Consider the following 14,073-nt stretch of genomic DNA (forward strand, 5'->3'; position numbering starts at 1 on the left):
TGCTCTGTTTAATTAATGCTGCAGTTCTAAGTGGAGTTGCACACTTGAAAACAAAGGTTTACAGAAGGAACGCTCTTCCTCCAACTGTCCGGGCCCTGCGGGATCTGGGAGAGTTCCACAGGGCCTGTAAGACCGAGTTGTTCCACCGGGCTTTTGGGGAGGCCAGCCGCTGATGATGAGCGCCCTCTTTGTCTCTCCCTTTTTAACATTCTGGGAGTTGTGACATCTAGATCTACCGCCCCCCTCTTTGGGAGGGGTTTTTATTGATAGTCTTAATACTGGACGCGTGGTTTATGTGGAACGCTGTAATTTTATGTTTTGATGATGTTTTATATTAATTATTTGTTGTTATTATTGTCTATGTAATATTATCTGTTGTTCACCGCCCAGAGCCCTCAGGGGATGGGGCGGGATATAAATATGATAATAAATAATTTAAAAAATAAGTATACCGCTGCCTAGGATTGCATCATTAGTGGATTGAGTGACTTGCATTCAATCATACTGATCATAAGAAGTTTAATTAAGCCATGTTTCTGTTTTTATGTCTGGAATGGACCTATAAGTAGGTCACTAAAATGGTACCTGTGTTCCACGTGAGCCATGACTAAAAAGATCTGTCCTTAGAGTTTTTCCACAGCTCTTGTCAGAATTTTATTTCAAAGGACGGCCTCATGAGGAATTCAAGGGTTGTCCACATAAACTGCTCATTTGTGGCTAGAGTACCTCAAACTCTTACCTTTCGGATGACAAATAATGCTTCTTTACAAACCAAACGGCACTGAACTCAGCTGGTGGGCCACTCTCTCAACAGGGGTTTGGGGGATACCTTTCAAAAGCTACCGCACAGAAATATTGAAGCAGATCTGACAGGCAAGATCCATTGAGAATACTCCTTTAAGTGTATCAGCATGCTGCAAACAACCCTACAACCCCTCCCCCTCCCCATGGCTTGCTGTTGAAGAGTGAGCTGAAGAATAAAGAGGAGATGAACAGCCCTAATGTGTTCGTTTCTCTGCAATTGACCCCTTAAGAGACCTTCTCCTCACGCCTAACTAAGAAAGTAACCTATGACCTGGAGTGCCGAGTTCAATAGAAAAAGAGAAGGAGGATAAATAAACCTTTTTGACAGTTATAATCCCTTCCTGAGTGTCCTTGTCAGTGATGATATCAAACATGTCCGATCCTTCTCCATCCGCAATGCTGTACTCAATCTCAGCATTTTCGCCCACATCAGGGTCATTGGCTCTTATTCGGCCAAGCGAAGTTCCAAGAGGCGCAGACTCCAGACAGCTGAGTTGGTATGAGCCTGGGAAACAAGCAAAACACCCAACCAAGTAAACATAAAAAGCTCCCCTCTCTCTCCTCTGCGTTGTGTAGGTGTGTGTGAGTGAACATGCACTTATTTGTACGCAGGTGTTTCATCTATATAATAAGTTTTGGAGGAGAAAAAGCCCCCCAAAGAGTGTTTTCCCAATTGTCTTGGGATCTCAGCCACATTTTTAAAAAGCACCATTAGTTGCCAATACACTTGAAAACATAAGCTTTTTGACCATTTGAATTACTTCAAACATCTCTTAAAACCACATTTCTTATTGACTTTGTAGCACTTTAGATAGAAACAGCAAAGCAATCCTGCAATGATTTACGCCTTAACTATCTCGCAGCAGCATTATTTGTTGAATGATTGAAAGTTTGTTTTTTAAAAAAAATCAAATTTAGCTCATGTAAATTTGGCCCATTATGCATGGAACACTTACCTTGGGGTTTGCTATGCAGTGGGGTCTCCCCGTGTTTACATTTGAGGAGGCACCCCATTGCTCGCTGCTTGGCTTACCTGCTGAACTCTTCCAGGTCTGCTTTTCCTGGTTCTCTTAACTTCGCTCATCAACTCACTCTTAATGGCACAGAACTTATTATACCCAGTAGTTGCAAGTTTGCTGACTTTGTTGAAACCCTTTAAATCTCTGTTATATTGAGTTATACTATCAATGGTGCCCCTTTCCAAAAATAACCCCTCTCTCCAAAGAAATGAAAGAGGCAAAGCAAGTCCCTGGACTGCACTGTGCTGAAGAAGGGAGTCATGTCCTATTGACTGATATTCAATTTCTCTTTACCTCCACTCCACACACACATAAACACACTTCCTGCTGCTGCTTCCACATGAGAAAAGGGAGGCTTGTTATTTTGATATTCCTTAGTATTTTAATATTCCAATATTATATCAATTATTATTTTGATAGATTTAATATGCTAAACATGCTTGAGGTTGAAATAAAGTTTTTAAAAGCCCCCCCCCCAATCATGGGGGAGGGCAGAGGTTGAGCAGGGGAGGCAGGAAGGAGCAATAAAGCTCGAATCAAAGAACAACGCAGGACTATTTGTTTCACCTTCCCTGCAAAGCAGGGGAAAAGGTCACTCTTTTCCTACTCTCATGAACAACAGAGATTATGGGATCTGCCACAAAGTGAGTTTCGGGGTTGGGGGGAAGGCATCCGTAACAGAAGCTCCGCCCCAAAGAGAATCTCCCTTTAGCACGGGGCAGAGCACCAGTGTCTAACTGGCCTTTGAAAATTGGGTAGATCTGAAAGGTACAATTGCCACTGAATTTCACCCCAAGCAACATCTGAGATCACTTTGAAGACTTCTGTTTGGGCAAAACTTTAAAGGGAAGTTAAAAGCACTTCAAGCAAATCAAAAAATTTTCAACGAGGCATCACATCTCTGCCTGGAGAGCAGTGATCAGGCAGTTTTGAGTATGTGAATGTTGCATGTTAACACAAGAGGGAAACTTCTATTCAATCTGATTCAATCCAATTAGAATCTGGAATATAACAATTCCGTTTTTTAAATAGCCCGTAACCTTTTTTTGCTTGTTGAGAACACGTGAAAATCAATCACCGTGACCAAGCTTTCCCTTCTGAGGACTCTAATCTCAGAAAGTGCATTTATTACAGGCAAGTAAGTCTTTGGATGACATCCCAAATATACAGAGAGGGGTGTATAGGAACTAGAATGTTGATCTTGATCTCTTCCTACATATGACTGCTGGAATGTGAGTACCTTGTTAACACAAACAACATACTGTTTAAGCCCTTCGGGGATCGGGCGGTATACAAATTAAATAAATAATAATAATAATAAATAAATAATATGTTTCATCCTAGTGAGAGGGACTGCTCTGAATACATCATGCTGGTAAGGCCCATGAAATAGTTATAAAATAAGGTTGATAATTCCAAGTTGGGAAATTTCCGGAGGTTTGGGGGTGAAACCTTGATAGAGAAATGTACAGCAGGTTTGGGAGGAAAAGGTCCTCAGTGTGACGACATCATCATCATCATCATCATCATCATCATCATCATCATCATCATCATCATCATCATCATCATCATCATCATCATTATTATTATTATTATTATTATTATTATTATTATTATTATTATTATTATTATTGTTATTATTAATTGGGTTTATAGACCGCCCTCCCCCGGAGGGCTCAGGGCGGTGAATAACATATAAATAGAGCACAATATCAGGTTAAAATCCAGTAAGTATAAATTAATACAGGCTCTAATAAAAATAAACCCTACCCCATTAACAAAAGCATTGCTGGCCAAAACAGTTATTTTTTTCCCACCTGCTGCCTGATGGAACTCTTGTCAGTTTGATAGCTGTGCCCGCCAGATTGGGTGCTGCTGCAGAAATTCTCCACATCTCTGCCATTTGGTGAGGATTTTCCATTGGAGGTTTCCTCTGTTTGCAGCTCCTCCGCATGTGATTTTATTGTAAAAAGTATATGATTAAAGTTTGTATGGTTTTTTTCCCCGTTTTTGTTTTTGTTTTGAGGGAGATGTCTGTGAAGCTCCCTCAAAACAAAAAAGAGAGGGAAAACGACATGACTGCAAGATTGCCAGGAAAAATACTTTATGAATGTACTTTTTATAGATAAATCATGCATGGAAGAGCTGCAAGCAGAGGAAACCTCTGTCATGAACCTTCAGCAAATGGCAGAGGGAGGAGGCTCCAGAAGAGGGGAGCAGGGGCATAATGCCCATTGGGCAAGGTGGGCAGCTGCCCAGGGCATCACCTTGTGGGGGGCATAAAAATGCTGGGTTCGTTTTTGGGAATTTTTAGTGGTTTTCCATTTTTGGCCTGCAGGGGGCGCGGTTTTTTGGCTAGTGGCACCAAAATTTCAGCGTATCATCAGGAGACAGTCCTTATGCTACCCCCCAAGTTTGGTGAGGTTTGGTTCAGGGAGTCCAAAGGTATGGACTCCCAAAGGGGGTGCCCCATCCGCCATTGTTTCCAATGGGAGCTAATAGGAGATGAGGGCTACAGTTTTGAGGGCCCATAACTTTGGCCCCTAGAACCAAACTGGGTAACCTAAAACCTGGGGGGGTATTATCAGGACAGTCTCCTGATGAGACCCTGAAAGTTTTGAGACTGTGCCTTCAGAAATGTGCCCCCCAGCCTGCAACCCCCATTGACAGCAATTCAGAAAACTCAATGCAGAACAAAGATTCTTGGGCAAATTTCTGGGATGTTCCTGCAGGTGGTGTATTTTTAGACGTATCAGCACCAAAATGTCAGGATATCATCTGGAGACTGTCCTTATGGGACCCCCCCCCCCAAAGTTTAGTGCAGTTTGGTTCAGGGGGTCCAAAGTTATGGACCCTCAAAAGGGTAGTCCCCATCTCCTTAGCAAAGAATGGGGGATGGGGCACCCCCTTTGAGGGTCCATAACTTTGGACCCCCTAAACCAAACTGTAAAACAAAATGCTTTTTATAACATCCCCAGGGCATATTTCTGCTGTGTGGAAAAGGCCAATGCCATACAGTCCGCCCTCCAAAGCAGTCATTTTCTCCAAAGGAACAGGCCACTGTAATCTGGGAATCAGTTGTAATTCTGAGAGATCTCTGGTTTCCACCTGGCAGTTGGCAACTTTGTTAATAAGAAGATGGCTCTTTTCTGCTGTCACTCCTTCCCTGGGGAATTTGCTACGTAACATAGCTCACCAGAGCTGCCTCTGTCCAGGATTTGAAGAGGGAAACATATATTCCACGACTTTCAAAAGACTTATACATGCATTTTACTTCAAGGGTGTTTCTTTTGTGGGGGGAGGCCCATAATCTCCTGAGCAGTTGGAAATGGGACTAAAATTCTGACCCTTCATTGTGCCACCTCACTCTCTTTCATGGACAGAAAGAAAGGTTGCCAGCTCTAGATTGGGAAATACCTGGAGATCTAGGGGTGGGGATTGGGCAAAGGGGAGGGACTTCAATGGTGCATAATTCCATGGTCTCTCTACCTTCTGAAGTGACCATTTTTTCCAGGTGAAATTATCTCTGTTGGCTGGATATCAGTTTTAATGGAGGGAGATCTCCAGCCACCACCTGGAAGTTGGCGCCTCTACCATAAAGGCTGTTAGTGCTGCTCACACATACTGTAGGGCAGTGATGACGAACCTTTTCAAGACCAAGTGCCCAAACTGCAACCAAAACCCGCTTATTTATCGCAAAGTGCCAACACGGCAATTTAACCTGAATACTGAGGTTTTAGTTTAGGAAAAACGGTTGGCTCAGAGGCGTGCGTTACTCGGGAGTAAGCTTGGTGGTAGTCGGTGGCTTTGCTTTGAAACAACTGTGCAACACTTCGAAAGGGTGAATCACGATTCTAGGAGGGTTTACTCAGAAGCAAGCTCCATTGCCAGCAACTGAGCTTACTCCCAGGTAAAGGATCATGCTTTAGTTATTTCCCATGAAAATCAGTGGGGTTTAACAGCACTTAACAGGGTTACCTACACTGCTTCCCCAAAACTAGGTCTTCTGTTTAATGCTAATAATCTCCCTGAAATAATTACACTATTATCACATGATGAGCTCTGTGAACGCATGCCCACAGAGAGGGCTTTGAGTGCCACCTCTGGCACCCGTGCCATAGGTTCGCCACCACTGCTGTAGGGTGAAGTGGTAGAATGAAGTAGTGACAGAATGAACTAAAGTCCTTCAGAAGACAGGCGTTGTATTCCAGTTTTGTATATTCTTCCTTAAAAAGCAACTTGCAAGTAGAAACTAGACATCAGGCCAAAGACTCTACACTTTCTCTTTGCTTGGTGTGCTGGTTTTCTATCTGGAGGGAGTTTTAACACTAATCGCATTCCAAAATTTTGAAGCGGCACGGCATTCTATTATCTCATTCTCTGGTGGGTGTGAACCAGGCTGTAGCATCCTGTTAAGACGCCACAAAAGAATTTCCTGAGCACCAAAGGAGAGACATTTTAAACATATCTTTCATGCTTTCGTTTCACCAAGAACCTAATTAAAGTTGTGCTCACGCAGTCAATAAACAAAAGCAATACCGTGTAATCGCAACTCAGCATTGGAGCCTGCATTTCAATCAGGAGACAAAGCTGAAACAGCGTCAAATCGGTATTGGCAAATACCTGCCAACCACAAAAGAAATCTGATAAAATGTCAATGTAAAAAATGTGGGTGGGTGGGTAGGGGAATAGGACACAGTTTGAATGTTTTAAAGGCGTGCAGTTTTTAGAATTTTAAATAATCTATTTGATACGACTTAAGGCAGAGGATTTGAAAACAAGAGCCCTTTAGGGGGAGATGTGATTCTGTATCTCCGTTTGAGGCTGTGTACAAAGAGCATACACTGGCAGCTTTTATCATACTAAGTACAGTGTGCTACACAGAAATGAGCTGGTATGAGTTCCCTGTTGGTACAGGATGATATAGGGAAGGTTTTCCCTATGACAAGATGATAAAGGGAAGGTTTTGCAGCATGTTCCCTGCCCCAGTTGCCAAAAGGCCTTTTTTTAAAGCACATTGTTGTATCATTGCAACATGACAAACACTGCAAGGACCTGCAAGGGACATTTCCTCTATGCCAGTGATGGCGAACCTTTTTGATACCGAGTGCCCAAACTGCAACGCAAAACTCACTTATTTATCTCAAAGTGCCAATATGGCAATTTAACCTGAATACTGAGGTTTTACAGGTTCTGGTGGGTTTTCCGGGCTGCGTGGCCGTGGTCTGGTGGATCTTACTCCTAACGTTTCACCTGCATCTGTGTCTGGCATCTTCAGAGGTGTATCACAGAGGGAAGTCTGTTACACACTGTGATACACTCTGTGACTCTGTGACCATAGGTTCGCCATCATGGCTCTATGCCTTCCCTGACAGCCTGCACAGACACTCCCGTTTATCTGCTTCCATGCCTTCAGCTTTCCCTCCTTCTCTTCCCTCTGACTGTCTGTCCCTGGGAAAAGTCTGGCCAGGTTGTGTGATGGGTCACTAATGCTGGGTCATAGTCCATGGATAGGGAGTCTCTAGGCCAGTCTTTGGAAAGTTCATCAACAGAGGCTTGAAAGAGAGTGGGATGGGACCTTTCCCAGAGCTTTTTGACCTATAGGTCCTTTCCTGTCCCGCCCGAGGTATTTGCTTTATAGAAAATAAGGCTCAGAAATGTTGGTCCATTCTGCACAGCACAACGAAGATGTCCGGAGGATGCAAAAAAAAGTGTCTTGAGAAGAAGGAGGAGCAGGAGCAGGAGCAGGAGCAGGAGCAGGAGCAGGAGCAGGAGCAGGAGCAGGAGCAGGAGCAGCAGGAGAAGGAGCAGGAGCAGGAGCAGCAGGAGAAGGAGCAGGAGCAGGAGGAGCAGGAACAGGAGGAGTAGGAGGAGCAGGAGGAGCAGGAGGAGGAGTTTGGATTTATAACCCCCCTTTCTCTCCTGTAGGAGACTCAAAGGGGCTTACAATCTTCTTTCCCTTCCCCCCCACAACAAACACCCTGTGACATGGGTGGGGCTGAGAGAGCTCCCAAGAACCATGACTAGTCCAAGGTCAGAAGGAACTCTGCACAGCTTTTTCCCGAAAATGTTCTCAGGATGCCTTATTTCAGCCCAAGCCATCTTAATTTGAAGATGCTGGAAGGAGAGCTTTTTTTCCCTTCAAGTCATCTGGAAGTTGTCTCCTTCCTGGCTGTGTGAAGTTCAGGAGCTCAGGAGGCATCTTATGTTTCCCAGCTGCAGTTTCACCCTCCACTTGCACCCAACGTTTGGTGCACTGGTGAAGGGATTCTCCCTGCCTCCATTTGCTAAAGGTTACCCTGAGACATCTGCTCTACAGGCTCTGATCCTGGGTACTTATTCAGCCTGAAGAGAACATAGTTGTACTCAGCTTGTCCTGCTAATTCTGGCAATATATCGTTTTCCTCTCTTTTTAATTTTGGAGGAGCTGTATTTGAAGATACACAAACATGACTCTGAGAACCTTAGCCACTTGAAAGATGGGTCTATCGCCTATTGAAAAGCATCGAGTAGACAATCTAGTACATTTCAATGGGCAGCAGGGCCAGCTTCCAAGTGGCTAAGATTCTTGTATTTGTGTCTGTGTATCTTCAAATACAGCTCCTCCATTTTTTTTAAAAAGGAAAACTATATGTTGCAAGAATTGGCAGGACCAGCTGAGTACAACCATGTACTTTTCAGGCTGAAAAGGCACCCAGGATCAGAGCCTGCAGAGCAAACATCCAGTGGCAACCTTCAGCAAGTAGAGACAGGGAGAATCCCATCGCAGGCGCACAAAATGTCGGGCACAACCTGAGGAGGAAGCTGAGTAGAGAGTTTGTCTGGTGGGAAAAACTCTATTTTCTCCTCTGATGCCTTTGCTGTCTAGAACAAACATGAGAGGTGACTTTTTAAAGATCTTACCGGGACGTCTTATTTTGGGTGTGTGGAGTAAAAAGAAGTCACCACTTTTTAAGATGTCTTTTTTGTGCTGTTTGGAATGGACCGCCACACAGGACGGCACTAATGTGGTGCTAACAGCTGCCCAGGGATGGTGTTTGCCGTCCCTGGGCCGCTGTAAATGGCCCGTGTGGAAAGGACCTTTGAGTCTCCTTACAGGAGATAAAGGCAGGGTATAAATTCAAACTTCTTAGATTCCTCCTCCACCTCCTTCTTCAATGATAGGATGGAGAACAATGAAGGGCAAAGATACCCCCCTCCAGAATTATTAGGGGCACAGAAGACCCTGAGGTAGTGCATTCCTATTTTAGGTGGTCAATTTGAAATTGCAAAGTTCTCAAATAATGCTTTGTTCTTTCCCTACTATCGATCTAGAGAAAAGTCAACTGACTCACCCATTCTGAAGAAGTATAAACATGAGTGGAAATCGTGTCCCTCATCAAGCTGCAAAAAGATTAGGTCCTCTTGGAACTGGTTGGAATCCAAATTGAGACAGGCAGCCTAGAAAACCCCTGAGGGTCTGTGATCAAGGAGGTTTCAAAGTGGGAGAGAAAACAGTCTGCCAGGTCAGATTCCACAGCATCTGTAAGGTGTGCCTAGATGTGCAAATCATTAGGGCTGCAATCTGTGGCGAGTTAATTGGCGAGAGGTAATGCTTATCTGTGAGAACCAATTTTGATGGAAGGATTTCAAAGGGGCTTTCCCCACTGACAGAGTTGAACTGGTTTCTACCTATGTTCACCTTAGTGAATCCCCACTGCCACTGAGCTCAACATTGTTTTGAACCCTCAGTTCCACCTCTTCCTCTCAAGACTACCGCTACATCTCTGCTCCAGTTAAGTGAACCCTACACTTTTCTGTTGGAACAAGATCGATACTGCTTCAAAGTGGGGAAGCATCGAAACGACACCTCATCCGTTCAACCAATCATGAGCCACTTTTGTGGCATGCGCAGAACGGGAGAGTCGTGGCGGGCAGAAAGCACATGTAACTGTAAACTGTAAAAACTGTAAAAAAACGCTCCCATTTCCTGCCGTAACACAAGCACCAATCATGATCGATCCCGTCCACTTAGCTCAGTTCCAGGGGGCCAACTCAGTTGCTGTGGGGACAGCCTGGAATCGCCCTCCACTGAAGGGAACCAAGTCGACCTTAGCTCCCTTCTGTAGTGAGGAAAGCCTCAAAGAGACAGTTATTCAGCCCATCAGCAAAACAACATCTTGGGACTTACATGACTGCAGCAGAATGCTTCTCTTCATAACACTCGGAAAGATAAGCCACAGACTGTAAGACAAGGGCCCCTTCCAGACACGCAGAATAATGCACTTTCAGTGCACTTTGCAGCTGGATTTTACAGTGCAGAACAGCAAAATCCACTTGCAAACAATTGTGAACGTGGATTGAAAGTGCATTATTCTGCATGTGCAGAAGGGGCAAAGCTTCTTCCTATGAGGAGCAATGCTGGTTTAGGGGGCAACTCAAGCATGAGATCTTGCTAGATGATTCTTGGCATTCTCACATCAGCCATTGATACAGGAAGAATGCTGTTATGAGATGAGGAGAAGGAGAGCCAGTGAGTAATGGGAGTAATAAAAATAGAAGATTAATTGAGACTGGTGCAAGAAAGATAGATGAAGTGGACTGGTGCAAGAAAGATAGATGAATAGGCATAATTTTGATTTCAGTATATATGTATCTGTGTAACTTTAATTTCAGATATACCCATTAGAAGCCTCAAAGAACTGTTGGAAGTTGATTGAACATACTGGCATACTGAGGAAGACGCACGAAAAACATTGTATACGCGCGAGACGTTTTTATGTAGAACCTACAGAATTGGAATATGGACTATATGGAACTGAAGCTTTGTTTCTGAACCAAGAATTGAATGGACTAAATGATTATATATGTTTAGTTATAAGAGTTGGAAGACTTATGCTGTATCCTTAAGAACTTTGTCAGAGAAATAAGGAAATGTAAATACAAATAGAAGTGTTAAGTTGTTTAATTATCTGTAAGATCGATATATAAGATTGGACACAGCCAGAATGAAACATGTGTATTTTTGAGTGTATTTGGGCAAACGTTGACATTGCACTCTTAAAGATAGTGGTGATTATGAGGAGAAGGATACCATAGCTCAGTGGTAAAGTGCAGCAGATCCAGAGGGCCAAGAAAGTGACTGTCAATCCACATCAGTAATACTGCACTAGATGGAACAATGATATGGTTCACCATAAGGTGGGCTCATTTATGATAGGCCAATTACCCACCAGTGCAGAGGCACACAATGAGAGAGGAAGCACGTCAGGGCAAAAGTTCTTGTCCTGCTGAGATTCCTGTGTGCAACATGCCAAGATAGGAATCGCACCCCCCTCCCCGATGCAATTCCTCTTGCCCCACAGCTCTTCTCACCTTCCTTGGGGAAAGTGGGAGCACTTCTGGCATGACTTTTCACACCAGAGCATGGCAAGGCTAGAGAATGCAGCAATGGATAATTGGCCATTGACTCCCTTTTGCAGGAGTAATGTAAGAATCCAGACAATTTCTTGTGGAATATTAGGTGCCAATGACCAGGTTTTACACCAAGAATTTCTTTTAACATACTATTGCATCCAACTGGATCAAAAATCCATTCCCCACAATTCCTGGGCCTGTTGGGTCGATTCTGCACTTGCGTTATCGACCTAAGTTCGAGCTATAAGCCAGCCTCTATAAGTACTCCGCATAAACCACTGGGATCGACGTGGTTTTGTACCAGCTTTGCCCCGTGTAGCGGTCAAATTTCTGACTCCAGTTGGGAACTACTACTTTTTTTCAGGGAACCACGCTCGAACTCAGCTCGATTCCAGTAGAGTGCGGAATCTCTGGTGCCAGGAGTCCCCCATTCAGCCAATCACAGCTGAGTGTTTCGGGCATGCGTACAGCTGGCCAATCAAAAAACGCCACCTTCGACCCTCCATTCCTGTGGCAGTTTTTTTATAACATGTGTGGGGATGGACGGAACATGGCCGTAGAACAGTAGCCAATCGGAACGGAACAGCAAAGAGGCACAGGATGATTCCGCCCTCCGAGCTGGGATCAAGCTGGTTGCAGTGGGAAACAACAATGGCTTCGACCTAGGTTAGTACCCTTCTCAGGGAACTGGGTCGAACCTATTTTACTCATGTGCGGAATCGCCCTTAGTGAGTTATAGACTCAACTCCAAGTACCTATCTATTTTAGACACACCTTGTCTTCATAAAGCTTCACAAAGCTTCCATGCAAGCTAGAACCAACACATTCCCCTCATCTGTCCTTTCTGGCAGATTTCAGCAAATTTCTCACTCAGACAGACATTGTGCATGCAGAGACAACCTTCCTAACCTACTGAGGGACATTCTCCTGGATGGTCACCTTTATGATGAATTAAGAGATCAATTAGTAGGACCTATAATCGTTGCCAAGGAACATTTAAGCAGAGTCAAACTCTTCTGGTTTTTGATGTCTGACTGGGACTCAGATGTCACTTTAGTTATAGTGAAGTTTTTAGTGTCAGTCACAAAGCGAAGGATGATTATATGTCCCAATCTGGACACTGTTTTATGAGATTTTAAAACAATTTATATCAATTCCAAATTTAATATATTTGCCACAATCTTTACATTTTGATCTCTACTTATTTACGTATTTAACTTGTGCCTATTAAAAAGTTTTGATTGATTGATTGATTGATTGATTGATTGATTGATTGATTGATTGATTGATTGATTGATTGATTGATTGATTGATTGATTGATTGATAATGTCCCACAACTTTCAAATCAGGAATGGACATGTTCAAACCCAGCCAGTTCAGCCTGAATATGATTGCGTGTTCTGATCTCAGGACCTAAATGCTCATCAGATTGTTCAAATGATGTGCAAATAGCTCAAATGCGTCCAACTGGCTTTCATTGCCAACTGCTAAAATAAAGAAAGAAATAGAGAGGGGAGCTTTTTATGTTTACTTGGTTGGGTGTCCATCTGATTCTAGGTGAGATCACTTGAATGTCAATAGCTGCTAAATTGTCCAGATCCGAAGCAGTTTGGGCATGCACACTGATGTGGGACTAATAATTTATGCTCCCCACAGCCTCACAAAAAATAAATGGCATTCAACACTGTCCTAACAGTAATTCATAAGTAAGTAAATAAAAATAACCTTGCCATTCTGATTATAAAATAAAAAATACCTTAACTGATCTCACCCTCAGTAAGGAGTCTTGAGATCAATATTTACCACCCACATACAGCACCAATACATACACAAGTTCAGAAGCACTGAAATAAATCTAAGCTACCTAAGCTACCCAGCTCAGAGTCACATGGTGAATGGAATGACCAGACCACAATGCTCTGGCCCTTTCCGCACAAATCTTTTAAAATGTTTTGAGGCAGGAAATAAAATGTTTCCTCCATGTACTTCCACATTCCTTTTACCCCCAAACATTTTATTTCCTGCCTCAAAATATTTGCAATGAATCCCCTTTTAAAGTGATTCTCTGGTTGAAACATTTTGAGAACTGATCTGTTGATGACGTTTCCCATGCTTCTCTGCTTTCCTGAATTACCTCCACAGTGCCATTGTCTGAGCTGACTCCATTCCCCCTCACCTGTTTATTTGTAGCATTTCTTTGTTTGTTCTTTTTTGGAGGGATTGGGGGGAAGTATCTTCGAATCATCAAGTAAATAAGGAGCATAGAAAGCATCACGAGGCTGTGAAGCACTGAAGCATCAATTCAATACAAATATTTTTTTTAAAAAAAAGGAAAAATCACATAAAAATGGCCAATAATCATTTCAAAGGGGTGAGTACCGACATACATTGTTGTAAGGGGAGAATTGAAAATGTTTTAGAAACATTTTAGAAAAACACACTATGGTAGATTCCGCATCTGGGTTATCGACCTAAGTTCGAGCAGCATTCGACCTAAGTGCTACACACAACCACTGGGATCAACATGGTTTTGTACCATCTTCGCCCCGTGTAACCGTCAAATTTCTGACTCCAGTTGGGAACTACTACTTTTTCAGGGAACCCCGCTCGAACTCAGCTCGATTCCAGTAAAGTGCGGAATCTCTGGTGCCAGGAGTCCCCCGTCCAGCCAATCACAGCTGAGTGTTTCGGGCATGCGTACAGCTGGCCAATCACAAAACGCCACCTTCATCCCTCCATTCCTGTGGCAGTTTTTTTTATAACGTGTGTGGGGATAGACGGAACATGGCCGGCGAACGGAACGGAGCGGCGAAGAGGCACAGGATGATTCCGCCCTCTGGGCTGGGATCAAGC

The 14,073-nt window shown here is 43.5% G+C and overlaps 1 protein-coding gene across 3 annotated transcripts in view; it reads right to left on the reverse strand.

The window, feature by feature from the left end:
• LOC125438895 (cadherin-9-like) overlaps nt 1-14,073 on the reverse strand; it is a 226,358-nt gene that overhangs the window by 65,552 nt on the left and 146,733 nt on the right. For all 3 annotated transcript variants that reach the window (XM_048507565.1, XM_048507567.1, XM_048507566.1), the window contains exon 6: nt 1,122-1,309. In XM_048507565.1, the coding sequence (XP_048363522.1) occupies nt 1,122-1,309 (188 nt within the window). The remainder of the gene's footprint in view (nt 1-1,121; nt 1,310-14,073) is intronic.

Source organism: Sphaerodactylus townsendi, linkage group LG09, assembly GCF_021028975.2.
Source record: "Sphaerodactylus townsendi isolate TG3544 linkage group LG09, MPM_Stown_v2.3, whole genome shotgun sequence".
Lineage (NCBI taxonomy): Eukaryota > Metazoa > Chordata > Lepidosauria > Squamata > Sphaerodactylidae > Sphaerodactylus > Sphaerodactylus townsendi.